The 15,836-nt window shown below is 47.6% G+C and overlaps 1 protein-coding gene across 3 annotated transcripts in view; it reads left to right on the forward strand.

Annotated features, from left to right (window-relative positions):
* Positions 1 to 3,854: 3,854 nt before the first annotated feature.
* DLG3 (discs large MAGUK scaffold protein 3) overlaps positions 3,855 to 15,836 on the forward strand; it is a 63,407-nt gene continuing 51,425 nt past the window's right edge. For 2 of the 3 annotated variants that reach the window (XM_064278514.1, XM_064278515.1), the window contains exons 1-3: positions 3,855 to 4,014; positions 4,909 to 5,065; positions 6,256 to 6,358. In XM_064278514.1, coding sequence (XP_064134584.1) covers positions 3,869 to 4,014; positions 4,909 to 5,065; positions 6,256 to 6,358 — 406 coding nt within the window. In that variant the 5' untranslated portion in view covers positions 3,855 to 3,868. Of the gene's footprint in view, positions 4,015 to 4,908; positions 5,066 to 6,255; positions 6,359 to 7,194; positions 7,303 to 15,836 lie in introns of those variants that run through there. The other variant, XM_010592727.2, reaches the window with a different exon arrangement.

The raw sequence follows: 15,836 nt of genomic DNA on the forward strand, positions 1-15,836 counted from the left end.
TGGAGATCAGGGTTCTTGCTGCAGCTCTACCACTGATTCCCAGTGTGCCCTTAGACATATCCCATGTCCTCTCGGGGCCTCAGTGTCACCATCTGTAATAACTAGGGGAGCTGAAACAAGATGGTATCTGCTGCTCTTCCATCTCTGACATGGTAGGAGTCTATGATCCCCAAGTCAGGGAGAGCTGTGGTTCAGAAGGGGAGGGAGGGTCCCTGTCCAGGTCACTGGGTGTCTCCTGTGGATGCTGCGTATGGCATGGTCCGACCACCATGCTCCATCTCTGCTATCCCTCTCAGGCCATCCCTGCACCCCTCCTAGTGAACTCAGAGGCCCTAGAGCCGAGCCTCTTGATGAGTGCACAACTGGCCAGCTCAGTCCCAGGCAATTGATCTGGGCTACACAAGCAGCCGGGTTTGGCCTGACATGGCTGGAAGCAAGGGGAGAGGAGTGTCTTCCTCGGGGTCAGCCTGTTCCTATCTGTGACCAAGAGGTGCTCTGGGGTGGATTTCAGTTTTTCTGCTGGGAGTGGGGTGGGGGAAAGGCAGGTTGGCCAGGGGGCAGGAAGGTCAGGAAGCACTCAGGGAACTGCCTGTGTTTTCCCCTAGGTGAATGGCAGTGATAGCATGTTCAAGTATGAGGAGATAGTACTCGAGCGGGTAAGTCTGCCGGTAGGAAGGAGACAGGAGGGAAGGGAGGGTGCGAGCCAGGAGAGGGGAGGGCCCTGAACCTTGGCTTTAAGACTCATGGCAGGACCTGCATTGAGCGGATGGAGAAACAGCGGCCCTCAGAGGCTGCATCACTGCATGAATCAATCTACTAACATATATTGATTGACCTTGCTCACTGAGGCCTGGGGAACTGGGGATGGAATGGGGTTTGCTGAGGCCTCCATGCCAAAATGGAGAGCACAGGCTGGGAAGCCACCAGGTTTGTGACAAATCTGACCCTCCCTGCCATGGCCCTTCTGAGGCCTGGAGAACCTCCCCTAGGAGGTTGGGGAAGATGGGTGCCAGAAATTCTCCTTTATGCCCTCTGAGTGAATAGACTGTGCCCCTCCACCCATTTCTGCAGGGCAACTCCGGCCTGGGCTTCAGTATCGCGGGTGGCATCGACAACCCCCATGTCCCAGATGACCCTGGCATCTTCATTACCAAGATCATCCCTGGTGGAGCAGCTGCCATGGACGGGAGGCTGGGGTGAGGTGGCCTGGAAGCAGGGTGGGGGCGGCAGGGACAGGATGAAGATGAGGGGAGGAGGGCCCGACTGGTAGATGACCCTTCCATCAGATCTGGGAGGGGGAGGGGCAGTGGGAGGTGCAGGAGAGAGGAGGAAGGGGAGGGAGAGAGGAGAAGAGGAGGGGAGAAGGCGGGAGAGGGGGTGGAGTGGCGGTGGCATAGTGTTGTGCCTCTCGGCTTCCCCTGCAGGGTGAATGACTGTGTGCTTCGGGTGAATGAGGTGGACGTGTCAGAGGTGGTGCACAGCCGAGCCGTGGAGGCACTGAAGGAGGCAGGCCCTGTGGTGCGGTTGGTGGTGCGGAGGCGACAGCCCCCACCAGAGACCATCATGGAGGTCAACCTGCTCAAAGGGCCCAAAGGTGCGGCTGTCTGGGTTCCTGTGCTCTGACCAGAGCTCCTAGCCCTGGGTCCTGGCTGGCTGGCCATGTAGGAATTAGAAGGGAATGGCCTTACTCCTTGCCTGATTCGCCTTTTCAACTCACAGCCTTCTTTCTTCGCCTCAGGTCTCACCCTTACTGGCCTAATGTTTGGGACCCCTGAGGGAGGTCCTGTGAGGCCAATGAGTTGGCTGGGGGGGGAGGGTTGGACTTGGGATTGAATGAGCACTCTAATCTCTCCTTGTGACCCCTTCCTACTCCCTGCTGGCTCCCACCTAGGCCTGGGTTTCAGCATTGCTGGGGGGATTGGCAACCAGCACATCCCAGGAGACAACAGCATCTACATCACCAAGATCATTGAGGGGGGTGCTGCCCAGAAGGATGGACGCCTGCAGATTGGGGACCGGCTGCTGGCGGTAAGACAGCCTTCATCAGGATGCCCAAACGGTAGGGTGAGGAGGTGAAGCTCCAATACCCTCTTACTCCACGTAAACTTCACTCAGGGACCAGGCATCATGAGGAGTTTCAAGAGCATCGTCTGAGTTATGTTTACCTAGACACCAAGACCCTAGTTCTTTCCATGGCTGGGGGGACCCTCTACCTCCTGCCTCTCTGGTCCTTACAGCACTATACTTGGACTTCCGGTAGCACTATTGAATTTCACTGAAAGGCCATCCTTCAGGGTTCCCTGGAGAGGCCCTTCCTTCTCCCAAGGCTGGCCCTAAGGCTTCCCATCTTCTAGGTGAACAACACCAATCTGCAGGATGTGAGGCATGAGGAAGCTGTGGCCTCACTGAAAAACACATCAGATATGGTCTATCTGAAGGTGGCCAAGCCAGGCAGCCTGCACCTCAACGACATGTACGCACCCCCAGACTACGCCAGCAGTATGTACCATCCAGCTCTGTCCCTGGCCTGAAGCCCCTGCCCCCCGGTTTTGGGTGGTGAAGAAGTTCATACCCCTTGTTAAGACGGAGCAGAGGACTAGTGCTCAGAAAAAACTGAGTCCAAATCCCAGCTCTGTCCCATAGAGCCTGGTGACCTTGGACAAGTCCCTTTCGCCTGGCTTCATTTTCCACTTTGGCAAAAAGGAGCTAATGATATATGTCCTGCCTTCCTTGTAGGACTGCTACAAGGATCAAATGAGATCATGGACAAGAAGGCTCTTCTAAAACTGTATTAGGCTATAGAGATGTGAGGGATTATTATTAGTCACACCTCTAGTCATGTCTTTCTTTGTAGACTGCCTTGACTTCAGCTCTTTCTAAGACTCACAAGAGTGCGACAAGAATTCAGAAAGGGACCATGTAGGAGGAAACATGGGGGGTGGGTGGAATGGGGAGGAGAGGCCTGAGGAATTGGCATCCCTTGGTCTCTTTTGGACTTGAGGTGAGACATGGGGGAAAGTCCTTGGTAGACCGCCTGGAGCAGTCTCTGAACTTTTTTCTCCTTTTCTTGATTCTAGCTTTTACTGCCTTGGCTGACAACCACATAAGCCATAATTCCAGCCTGGGTTATCTCGGGGCTGTGGAGAGCAAGGTCAACTATCCTGCTCCTCCTCAGGTTCCCCCAGCACGCTATTCTCCTATCCCCAGGCACATACTTGCTGAGGAGGACTTCACCAGGTAAGACTACACCCCACGTTCGCCCTGCCCAGGGATGAGGGAGGAGAGGAATAAGTTTCTGGCTGGCCACAGGCATCTTTGTAGTATGGCAAAGAGGATAAGCTCCTTATCAGTCCTGGCTTTGGGTCTGAGGCTCTCCCTTAGTCCTTGGGGCCCTAGGGAGGGACAGATGTAGCTGCAGGGACAAGTGCTACCATCAGGGGGAGTGCAGAGTGCGTGGCCCTAGATCTGAATGTGGAGGGAAAGGGTGGGGTTCAGTGTTGAGGGGGCTGAGGAGTTGTGGGCTGCCGGGTTTCCTGCCCTGAGATAATTGGAGCCCTCCCTACTGCTCTCACTTCAAGTTAGAGAAGAAATCAGTTTAGCTGTTGGGGCTGGCGGGACGCTGGGGGGCTGGAGAGCTTGGTGGCCTCTCAGGGAACACTGCCCCGCCCCACTCCGGCAGCGGCAGCATTGGTGGTGGCGGCGGCGGCGGCGGCGGCGGCGGCGGCGGCGGCAGCGGCCTCCGTGGAACTGGTCAGGCCGGCCGGGGTTCCGGGGGACAGGTTTGCGGGGTGGGGCCTGGTAGACTGCTGGGCAGACTGCGGTGGAGCCCGGAAAGGTAGGCGGACGGGGAAGAGCCGCCGGAGGAGCCATGGAGAGAGCGCTCAAGTTCTCAGGCTCCGGCTTGACCCTGGGCTTGGGCTTGGGCTCGGCCTCGGCCTCAGCCTCGGCCTGGAGGAGGGCTTCGCAGAGGTGGGCCTGGCCGCTCCGCTCCCTGCGGCCTGGAGGGGATGCAAGGTAGGAAGAGTGGAGGGCGGTGAGGAAGAGCATCAGAAACTCAGGGACGGAGTCTCCCAATCGAGATGGCAGTGAGAAAGGAGGAGCCCTGGACTTGGGGCTCCTCTGATGAAAGTTACCTACAACAAGTGAAGGTGGTGGGCCAGGGGAGTGGGCTGGGAGTCAGGTTGTGTGGATATACAGTTTCTGCTGTGTGCTCTCACCTGATACCATAGTGAGCATTTACAGAGGGCTTCTTTAGACATATTTTGTTTTGGTCGTATTCTGCATGTGCTTGTCCCCTTTCTTCAGTTAGGCCCCTACGTTCCTTTTGGGGACCTGGGCTTTCTTTATCTCAGTCTCCCACATCATCTAGTAAGGGTACATGGTGGTAGCTAATGAATAAATATGTTGTTGGAAGGTAGGAGGGGTCATATTTAGTGGGTGAAATTTTGAGGCTGCGGAGGAGCGTGTGTAAGTACACAGACTTTGTGGATGATGGATGTAATCAACCTCAGGGTGGCTCCACTGCCCCTAACTGGTTCCCCTTATTGTGACCCAGGTTCCATCAAACCGATTGATAGCACAGGAGACTCTGGGGAGGAAGAGGACCAGCAAGTGGGCTCTAAGATTTGGCCTCTAGAGCCAGTGGTTTGTTGTCCTGAGAGGGTAGGGGACTGGGAAATTGACTCCAAGCCCTCAGGAAGGAGGGAGGGAAGAGAACTGAAACTTGGCACCTGGCAGAAAACAGCAGCCAAGCAGGTTTCAGGAGAAGACAGGAGGAACAGGGTATCATACATAGGGACTCAAGTCTTTACTCCTTATGGCAAGTATGGTCCTTGTTATAAGCTTGCCCCCACAGTAACAACAGTTTATATCTACCTTGTCCTGATCCTTCCACTCCTTTTCTTCCAGGGAGCCTCGCAAGATCATCCTGCACAAGGGCTCCACAGGCCTGGGCTTCAACATTGTGGGAGGAGAGGATGGAGAAGGCATTTTTGTCTCTTTCATCCTGGCAGGAGGCCCAGCTGACCTGAGTGGAGAGCTGCGCAGGGGAGACAGGATATTATCGGTGAGGAGACAAAGGAGAGGTGGGAGGATGGGAGCTGTGCTAGCATAAATGGGAGGAGAGGAGACCTTGCTTTCGCTAAGGAATATGTCTTGAGATGGGGTAAGGGCTCAGAGCTGGAGAAAACTTACATTTTCTTTGTAGACATCCTCAGTGAGGGGACAGGGACCAAGACCAGACTCTTCCTTGAGGAAATAAATGTCCCTTGGTTCTTAACCCTGATTTGACACTTGATCCACACAAAGATAGTTATAGGTAGTCCCCGACTTACGATGTATTTGAGTTACGACACACCTCACTTATAACCGTCTGTTTTTTGTACATCTTATCGTTATTGATATGTACTACATATAATGTTGCAGCGCATAATTTGCTGATGTTCTCATTCTCAGATGTTCACTTGCAGATGTTCAACGTTATGATTTACTGTTCAAAATACTGCTGCATAGCAGGCTGTGGCCTGGTCGACAATGAAGTTGGTATCTGTGTTGGTGTTGGGAGTCGTAAGGGATAGACAGTTGGGCACTATTCAACTCCAACAATATATGACAATTGGACTGCGCACACTCTTGACAGCCGTTCTGACTCTGACTTCGTTGTTATGACACTAACGCTGACCTCATTGTAGACCAGGCCTATAGTGTGATCTTATTCAACGTTTCGTTCCGTCAGAAACATCAGTTGTTAATTTGAAGCCGAGTTGCTCAAGTTTCTCACACTGTAACACCTGGACTGCTTATACCCCCCAATAATATGTCTAGCAAAAGAAGATCATTAAAGCCTATGATAATGGAAAGAAAGTCGGCGAAATATATGTGTGTATGTATGAATGTATATATTAAAATATATCTGTAAGTTTATGTGTAATGTTTCCAACCCCCAAAGACAAATAAAGATTGGATTTATAAAGATACTGATAATAAAAGGCAATAATAATGAAAACTAAAAAAATGAAGTATTTGATTTACATCAGAGCCAATTTACGACGGAATCCTTGAAACGTCGGGGACTACCTGTATTACATTATAAATATTGTATCCTTTAGGTCTCTGCCCTTAAGAGCAAGGATGGGATATTGGGAAAGTCATTTGAATAGGCTTAGGGATGGGCTACCCATCTCCCTCTCCTGACTGCTAGGACAGAGGACTCCTTTCTTGCTCTGGGGCTGGCTCATGGCTCTTCTCTTTGTACAGGTGAATGGAGTGAACCTGAGGAATGCAACTCATGAGCAGGCTGCAGCTGCTCTGAAACGGGCTGGCCAGTCAGTCACCATTGTGGCCCAGTACAGACCAGAAGGTAGGAAAAGGGAGGGCGGGAAGAGATTATTTGGGGAGTTTAGATTTCTACTAAGTGTTGGTTTTCTCCCATCATAGGTAACAAAGCCCTTCTACTCTAGTGCAGTAACCTCTCCCTCTCTTGTTTTCATTCTGGACAGAGGTTGGTTTGGTCGGCTTGGGAGCATCGATCAGGCTGCGCGCAGAGCCTGCTGATCAGGGCTGCAGTGCAGCAGAAGGCCAGCAGTGGGCAGCAGCCTATGGAAATTAAGCACAGAGATTAGGGAGACTGCAAAACGGGGAGGGGAGATGCCGGGCTCAGAGGTGAAAACTTGGAATCGTGTGCCCTGGAACAAAAAAAAAAAGAACAGGGGGAGGGTAATTATTGGCTAGAAGGAGGTGGGGGGAGAAGTCCGATCTGAGAGATGTGGAGCCAAAGCCCCACTTCCCTCCCCTCATCTGGGTGACTGTGAAAGAGCTGGAAAGGTGGTGCTACGCTTTTGGGGTAGGGGATCTGGAGTCGACCCCCTCCCCCCGCGGGGGGCCCTCTTTGTATTCTCAGGGAGCAGTTCCCAGGGTTGGGCGTGAAGGGGCGATTATGCACATGAAGGTCTTTGATTGGCTGGAGTCAGCCAAGGCCCAGGTGCCGAGGTGAGCCACAGAAAAGCACACACTAGCCAGCTGGCCCGCGCGCGGAGTGGCCACGGGCGGGAGGAGAGCGGCCACCCAGCTGCACGCCCCGCCCCCTGACCCAAGCGGAGGGTGGCGGGCGCCCCTCCTTCTCCCCGTGCGCGCCTCAGGCGTCTCCTCCTCCTCCCTTCCCCCTCCCCCTTCTCCTTCTCCCTGCTCCCTCCTCCCTCCTCCCGCGCTCCCCGCTTTGTGTCCATGGTCTCCCGCGCTGGACGGAGGGGTTGTCCGGAGCTTGCGCTTTCTCAGAAGTAGACCTGGACTCCGATCCGGCGCCAGGTGAGGTGGGGCGGACAGGGGTCAGGCCCCATCACAGTTCCCCCTAGCCTCCCTACGGTTCTGTTCTCAGCCTTTCTCTTTTCCAACACTGCGCCCCCAACTCTGCCCTTTACCCGGAATGCCTTCCCAGCGCGTCCCCACCCCCGCACAGCGCGCAGCCTTCATTTGAGCCCCTCCTGAGGGCCCCCTCCCAGGCCCCAGGAGCGCCAGCTGGGCCTTTCCTGGCCATTACCTCTTTGCCATCACCTCTACCCACACACGAAATGCGCCCCCTTCTCGCGCCAGGGCCTCAGTCTTGCCTTCAGCCTCCTTCCTGCCGGCTGCTGCACCCCCAGCAGCTCCCTAATCTCTATTCCCGAAGGAATTTTCTAAATCTTCCCCTCCCCCCACACACATTTCTCCACCAAACCTGGCTACCTCTGGAAATACCCGAGATTGGCTTGGTATTCTCTTTGCCGCCCCCCACCCCCTTTTGTTTGCAAGGGTTTTTGTCCTGTTCCCGACTTCTTTCACCTCCCCCTCCCCTTGGTAAGCCCAGCCTTTGTCCCTCTGGTCTGTAACGCCTGGAATCCCGAGACACCTAGGCCCTGTGGATCGGTTACTAAGGTGGAGGAAGGGGCCTCTCCCTGGCAGGTGCTCTGGTTCCCTGATGAGAAGGGGAGAGGCAGGAAGCCCTGTCGCAAAGTTGAAAGGGAACGAAGTGCCTACCTTTGTGCGTTCTGCTCCCCTCCCCCACACTCCCCTTTAGAGTCCCAAGCCAATAGCCTGAAGGGAAAGCCTGAAGGGGCCTGCTGACCTTTTGCAGGAGGCTGTTTTGATGAGGGACTGAAGTGTAGGAAGGTGACTAACAGAGCTTGTTGGTCAGAGAGTGGGAAAGAGGGATGCAAATAGACATTTGGAGTGATTTCACTCCATATTTGGTGTTCAGTTTAATGACAAGGAACTCACCTTAGGGTTATTGTTTTATGATTTACGTGTGTGCTGTTTGCTTCTCTGTATAGAGGTAACCATTTGGTTTTTATTAGCAATCAATATCCAGTGCCTGTCCACAACTTAGAAAACAGGACTGTGCAAAGGAAATGGTTTCTCTTGCATATTTGTGTGTGTGTGTGTGTATGTAGGAAAAATTCATGTGTTTCTTTCGGTTTTACTCTCAGATGTTGGGCACATGGAAACAATACTGTGAATTTAGAGTGTCTGGTGGTAGTATGTTGGAAACTGGTGACTACATATTTCTATGAGTTTTGCTGGGGGAATGTAACTGGTTTAGGTAAAAAGCTGTAAGTTGCCCAGGGTAAGGAATTCCTGCAGTGTTTATTGCTCTCTGAGGGTATTTCTGAGAGCGAGAGTCTATAACATATGTTGAGGTGCTGTGTTATGTTAGGTCTTTCTACCACTTGCTAAACAAGGCCTTTCTTTCTCTTAGGCTTTAATTGAACCATTGTTGTTAAGGCTCTACCACCCTGGTCTTACTTCTTTTTTGGTTTGGTAATCCCAACAGGGCCCCAACAATGAAAAGCCTTTTATTTTTTTCATTTGAAAATGGACCCCTGGAGACTGGTCCAGAGGGACTATCAAGACTTCCAGGTTGGGCTTTGAACTTTCTTTGATAAAGTGCTAGTTTTAAAAAATACAGACTCCATGGTGGTCGTTTTATAAATATATTAAAGATTGTTCTTTGGAGGATTGCATCATGGTGGGTATTTATAAAATGAATAATCCAAATATATGTCTGTTGGCTACAATGACGGAGACTTTGCATATTATTGGCCAAGTAAGTGTTCATTGTTTGGATTTTTTTCACCTAGAGCCATAGAATCTGAGAGGTGCAAAGCATCACGTAGTCCAACCTCTCATTGTGAAGACTAGAATGGCGACATTAGAGCAAGGACATGGTTTGCTTAAGGTCATGGAGGTAAAGTTTCCAGGGGTCAGCGACTGTACTAGCTCTCGGGTCCACCAGTTGGAACAAAACCATGCTTGTGAATTCCTAAAAGACCTAAGACAGAATTAGAGTGGAGGAACAACAGGAAGGGGGCTTGGGAAATAACAGAAGAGAGACTAGAGAAAGGGAGAGAAAGAATGATGTACGTGGAGGGTAAAGTTAGAGTGATCACCACAGTGGCCACTGAGGTGCTAAACCAGCCAAACCAGTACAACCTTTAGCTAGATATTCCTTAGTGTGAGAGCTTAAAAAATAACTTTAATCAGAACTGTCAGAGTAAACACAGTTTTTCCTTCTTTTTAAAACAGCTTTATAGAGCTATAATTCAAACCATACAATTCACCTGTTTAAAGTGAACAATTCAGTAGCTTTTTGTATATTCACGAAGTTGGGTAACTATCACCACAATCAATTTTAGATCATTTTAATTACCCCTCCTCTTCCTTTAATAAAGAGAATATGCACAGTGAAAGGGTGATAGGTTTAGGACAGTTGCTTCCTCATGTATCTCCCCTGGACACTTAGGGGCTAGATGGCCACTTGTTGGGAATGCTGCAGCCTTGAGGTTCTTCCATATAACTGGTTTGCTTAAAAAAAATTAGGGTGGGTTAAACCCATAATTAAGTAGAGGAGCCATGTCTTTCTGTTTGAACTTTGTATTGTGTCTGGCATGGGCACTATCTTAGTTATCTAGGGCTGCTATACCAGAAATACCACAAGTGGGTGGCTTTGATGAACAGAAATTTATTTTCTCACAGTTTAGGAGGCTAGAAGTCCGAATTGAGGGTGCCAGCTGTAGGGGAAGGCTTTCTGTCTCTGTCAGCTCTGGAGGAAGGACCTTGTCTCTTCTGAGCTTCTGCTCCTGGGCAGTCTTCATGTGGCTTGGCGTCTCTCTTCCCACATCTCTGCTTCCTAGCTTGCTTGTTTAATCTCTTTTATATCTCAAAAGAGATTGGCTCAAAATATACCCTAATACCTTAATCCTGCCTCATTAACATAACAAAGACAACCCATTCTCAACTGGAATTATAACCACAAGCATGCCTAGAGGTTAGGATTTACAACACGTATTTTTGGGGAACATAATTCAGTCCATAACAGGTATTTAACAAGTATTTTTATGATGAAGCTTTGTAAAATATTAACGTAGAAATGGAAGTGCTAAACGATAAGGTACCACAGTGAGAGATGCTGTTTAATAGTTTCACTCCTAATTGCTCCAAATTGTTATGGACAGAGCAGTCTTATCTATTAGCTAAAAATAGCATGATGTTCTAGGGCATGTATGTTTTTGTTAGGCCGTTGAGTTGGTTCCCACTCATAGCGACCCTATGTACAACAGAATGAAACACTGCCAGGTCCTGCGCCATCCCCACAATTCTTGCTATGTTTGAGCCCATTGTTGCAGCTGCTCTGTCAGTCCATCTCATTGAAGGTCTTCCTCTTTTACGCTGACCCTCTACTTTGCCAGATATGATGTCCTTCTCCAGGGACTGGTGCCTCCTGATAACATGTCCAAAGTACGTAAGACCAAGTCTTGCTATCCTCTCTTCTGAGGAGCACTCTGGCTGTACTTCTTCCAAGACAGATATGTTTGTTCTTCTGGCAGTCCGTGTTGTATTCATTATTCTTCGCCAACACCATAATTCAAATGCATCAATTCTTCTTTGGTCTTCCTTAGTCATTGTCCAGCTTTCACATGCTCATGAGGTGATTGAAAATACCATGGCTTGGGTCACCACACCTTAGTCCTCAAAGTGACATCTTTGCTTTTTAACACTTTAAAGAGGTCTTTTGCAGCGGATTTGTCCAGTGGAATATGTCATTTGATTTCTTGACTGCTGCTTCCATGGGCGTTGATTGTGGGTCCAAGTAAGATGAAATCCTTGACAACTTCAGTTTCTCCGCTTATCATGATGTTGCTTATTGATCCAGTTGTGAGGATTTTTGTTTCCTTTATGTTGAGGTGTAATCCATAAGTAATTCATCAGTAAATGCTTCAAGTCCTCTTTGCTTTCAGCAAGCAAGATTTTGTCATCCGCACACTGCAGGTTGTTAATGAGTCTTCCTTCAACCCTGATGCCACATTCTTCTTCATACAGTCCAGCTTAAAATTCAATTCGAAAATTTAAATAACTGTCTCTTGGCAAAGGCTCTCTTTCAGTCTGTTCTCAAGTGAAAAATATTTTTCTGTGACTTGTAGAATTGCTCCATCAAGGGAAGGATGGGTGTTGTATTATAACATTTTTATTTATGAACATCTCCTTGACCCCCTACACCCCCCACCCCCAGTTACTTTGTGTTAGCCTCTGTTTATAAACTGAGCTAGTATTTTTCTGGAATGTCTTTTTGTTTTCAGAGTAAAATCTGATCCGAAAATCAGGAGGTGAGCCAAAAATTGGTCACTTAGGTACTAAACGGGGACCTGATCCTTTGTGAACAGTATTTTCAGCTGGAATTGTAAATCCAGAATGTACAGCCATACAGGCTAGGGGTACAAGGAGAGAGAGATATGTAGATGTATATATATAGAGAGAATGAGAGTTTTTCGTATGTCATTTTAAGTTGGTGAATAAGCATACTTTCACTGTGGAAACACTTTCAGGTAAGGCCTGAAAGAGTTTGGGATCTGTGTTGACAATAACTTGAAAGCATTAAAGGTATATTTCCCCGTAACAATGAAGTAGCCATCCCTATCTCCCCCTGTTTAAGAATGAAGGATGTAAAAATAGCTGCTACCCAATCATCAAGGAGCCCTGGTAGCACAGTGGTTAAGCACTCAGCTGCTTGCTGAAAGGTAGGCTGCTAACTGAAAGGCGGGCTGCTAACTGAAAGGTCAGTGGTTGAACCCACCAGCACCGTTCTGCAGGAGAAAAGACCTGGTGATCTGCCCCCATAAAGATTACAGCCTAATAAACTCTATGGGGCGGCAGTTCTACTCTGTCATATAGGGTCACTATGAGTCGGGATTGTCTCAGTGGCACACAACAACAACCCTATCATCATGACCTCTTGAGATCACAGAGGTGAAAGTATACCAAGGCAAAGAATTAAAGCTCTGAAACTCCTCTTGCCATCCTAAAAGGCCAAGGTAAGGAAGGAAGAAAATGAATTCTTATCAATAGCATTTCTCCACTGCGAATAATTTGAAGGCGGCTGCTATCGTATTCGTCTTTATTTTCCAGCACCTCGTCCAGAGCCTGACACATGGTTTTTTTAATTGAAGTGTTGAGTATCTATCTCTGTGTTTCGGATACTTTTGGAAGCATTAATCTTCAGGATGTCCCTATGGGACAAGTGGTATTACAGTATTCCTGTTTTACAAATGAGAGAAGTGAGGATAGAAAGGCTGAGTGACTTTTTCAAGGTTCATACAGCCGGTAAGGGGCAGAGTTAAAGTTTGAAGTCAAATTTCCTGAGAACTGCAGGTCCAGGCTTTTGATACTATGCTACAACTACCTCCCAGCACAGGAGAGAAATTGTGAGCCCTCCCTCCCTCCCCAGACACATTTAGAGACAGCAAAAAAAAAAAAATACTGTTGTGAGACCCTTTAGTTGGAATAAAACCAACTCCCAAATCTTAGCTTTTTAGTATTGACTTTCACAAACTCCTGTGCTGAAGGACGAAGTACCTGGGGGTAGACAGACTGCTGGAAGCCTGAGAGAAATCCCCTCTCCTGCAGAAGGAAAGCGGATTTAGGAAGACTACTAGGGAATGATATTGTGGTGGTGGTGGGGGGGTGGCAGCCAGGAGGAGCCAAAAGGTGGGACTTGGTGTGCTTGACTTGATAGCAGATGTATGCAGGTTTAAGATATCAGTGCAATAAACAGGCATTTCTCATTTATTCAAGTGAAATGGAATCTTATTTGTCATTTTTTATGAGCATATAATTTACCCGTTTAAAGTATACAATTCAGTGGTTTTTGGAATGTTCACAGAGTTGTGCAACCATTACCACAGTCAATTTTAGAACGTTTTTAATCACCCCAAAAAGAAAGCCTGTACCCTTTAGCCGTCACCCCCAACCCCCTCCCTCAAGCCTCTGGCAACCACTAATCTACTTTCTGTCTCTATGGATTTGCCTATTTTGGACAGTTCATTTAAATGGAATCATACAATATGTGAACTTCTGTGTCTGGCTTCTTTTACTTAGCATAATGTTCTCAAGGCTCATCCATGTTGTAGCATGAATCAGTACTTTTTTCCTTTTTATGGCTGCATAATATTCCACTGTATGGATATACAACATTTTCTTTATCCGTTTGTCAGTTGATGGACATTTGGGTTGTTTCTACCTTTTGGGTATTACGAATAACACCGCTATAAACGTTCATGTGTTTTTGGGACATTTGTTTTCATGTCTCTTGAGTAGATATCTAGGGGAAGAATTGCTGGGTCATAAGATAACTCTGTGTTTAACATTTTGAGGAACTGCTGGACTTTTTCTCAAAGCGGCTGCACCCTTTAAGCTCACCCTTTTTTGAAAGCTTAGAATTAAAAAAAAATTTTAAGCTTTCTTTACAGTTTTACCCCCTAGAGCTGAGCTTCGTATATGAGAGCGTGTGAGTGTGCAGGGCTTTTCTGTACTTCATGTAGCCCAAGGACATGGTAGCTGAATTTAGCAAGCATTTTAAACCTAGCTAGCCAGGCACTTTCGTGTCCTTGTTAGATGGTTTGGGGCAAAATCCTAGGAACTTTGGTGTCTGTTCATTGGATGGGGTAGAAGGATAGAGTAATGAGAATGAATTATTTTTTATTTAATTATAGCTTTTTAGGATTTCTTTTGAATTTAATGTGTTGCTTGTTGAAATCTTTACCCTAGTATTTACACTGTTGCTTTGTTTAAGGCTGTAGTCTTATATTCCACAATGACAGAAATTGTTTAAATAGAGAAATAGGAGAAGTAGAGCAATTTGGGCTTACCATTATGAAACACCTTGTAATAATCTATTCTGCAATTTAATGTCACTAAAATTAACAAACATTGTTTTTGCCCCCTTTATGTAAAAGGAAAAAAATATATATATCTAAATCCTATGGGAATCATCTTGGACTAGGAGCCAGGCCCTCTGGGTTCTAGCCCTGATTTTATCTTTAAGTAGCTGAATGATCTTGTACCAATCAACCTCTTTGAGCCTTATATTTTCTGAACTGTAAACTGAGGGGAATGTGCAAAATGATCTTTAATGTTGCTTCCAATTTGAATTCTGTGTTATATAAGGGGAGTATCTTGGCTCTCTAGTGATGCTGTAACAGAAATACCACAAATGGATGGCTTTAACAAAGAGAAATTTATTTCCTCGCAGTAAAGTAGGCTAAAAGTCCAAATTCAGGGCATCAGCTCCTGGGGAAGTCTTTCTCCTTCTCTCGGCTCTGGAGGAAGGTCCTTGTCCCCAGTCTTCCCCTGGTTGAGGAGCTTCTCAGGCACAGGGACCCCGGGTCCAAAGGATGCCCTCTGCTCCTGGTGCTGCTTTCTTGGTGGTTTGAGTTCCCCCCTCTCTGCTGGCTTCCCTTTCCTTTTATCTCTTGAGAGAGATAAAAGGTGGTATAGGCCACACTCCAGGGAAACTCCCTTTACATTGGATCTGGGATGTGACCTGGTAAGGATGTTACAATTCCACCCTAATCCTCTTTAACATAAAATTACAATCACAAAGTGGAGGACAACCACAGAATACTGGGAATCGTGGCCTAACCAAGTTGATACACACATTTTTGGGGGGACATAATTCAATCCATAACAGGGAGTGATCTTGTGAATTCAACGTACAGGTTCCTTTTTTTGTGTCCAGACTCTTATTAAATCACATAATCTCAAGCTAATAACCCCAAAAACCCACTGCAGTCAAGTCTGTTCTACTCATAGCAACCCTGTAGGACAGAGTAGAACTGCCTCATAGGGTTTCCAAGGCTGTAATCTTTATCATAGGGTTTCCAAGGCTGTAATCTTTATAAAAGCGGACTGCCACATCTTTCTCCCGCGGTAGGGCTGGTGGGTTTGAACTGCTGACGTTTTCGTTAGCCAAGCGCTTTAACCACTGCACCAAGAGGACTACTTGAACCAATAACAGCCTTGCTTTAATAAAGGTCTCGTCTTCCCCTCTTTCCTGTGACAATCTCACTGAATTTAGATATCTTAAACAGCAAAGGCCCTAGAGATTTTGGGAGTTTTTTACTTGATGAAATTACGTGCTATAAAATTTGAATAGACCAAAAAAGAAAATTGACGTATTTTGTGTACATATGTGCATTAGGGATCAGGATACATGTCCTTCAGATTTTCCAAAAGGAGAGAGAATTTTGCAAATTTTAGGTTTAATTCCAGAATAGATTCTTACAAGGTGTTTTGTAAACACTCAGAAAAAGAAGTGGTGAGCACTGGGAACCAGTATCGGTTCACCACCAAGATGAACCAGGGCACGTCAGACTGACTTAATTTTCTTGTTAGACAAGTAGATCAGGGAAATATGGTAAATGTGGTATATCTAGATTTCAGCGGGCATTGATAAGGCTACTTTGGTCTGCCACTGGGAGATAATAAAGTGGATTTGTCTGGAACCGGTTGAATGATCAGTTTCAACGGAAAAT

The sequence above is a fragment of the Loxodonta africana genome, chromosome X (genome assembly GCF_030014295.1).
Source record: "Loxodonta africana isolate mLoxAfr1 chromosome X, mLoxAfr1.hap2, whole genome shotgun sequence".
NCBI lineage: Eukaryota > Metazoa > Chordata > Mammalia > Proboscidea > Elephantidae > Loxodonta > Loxodonta africana.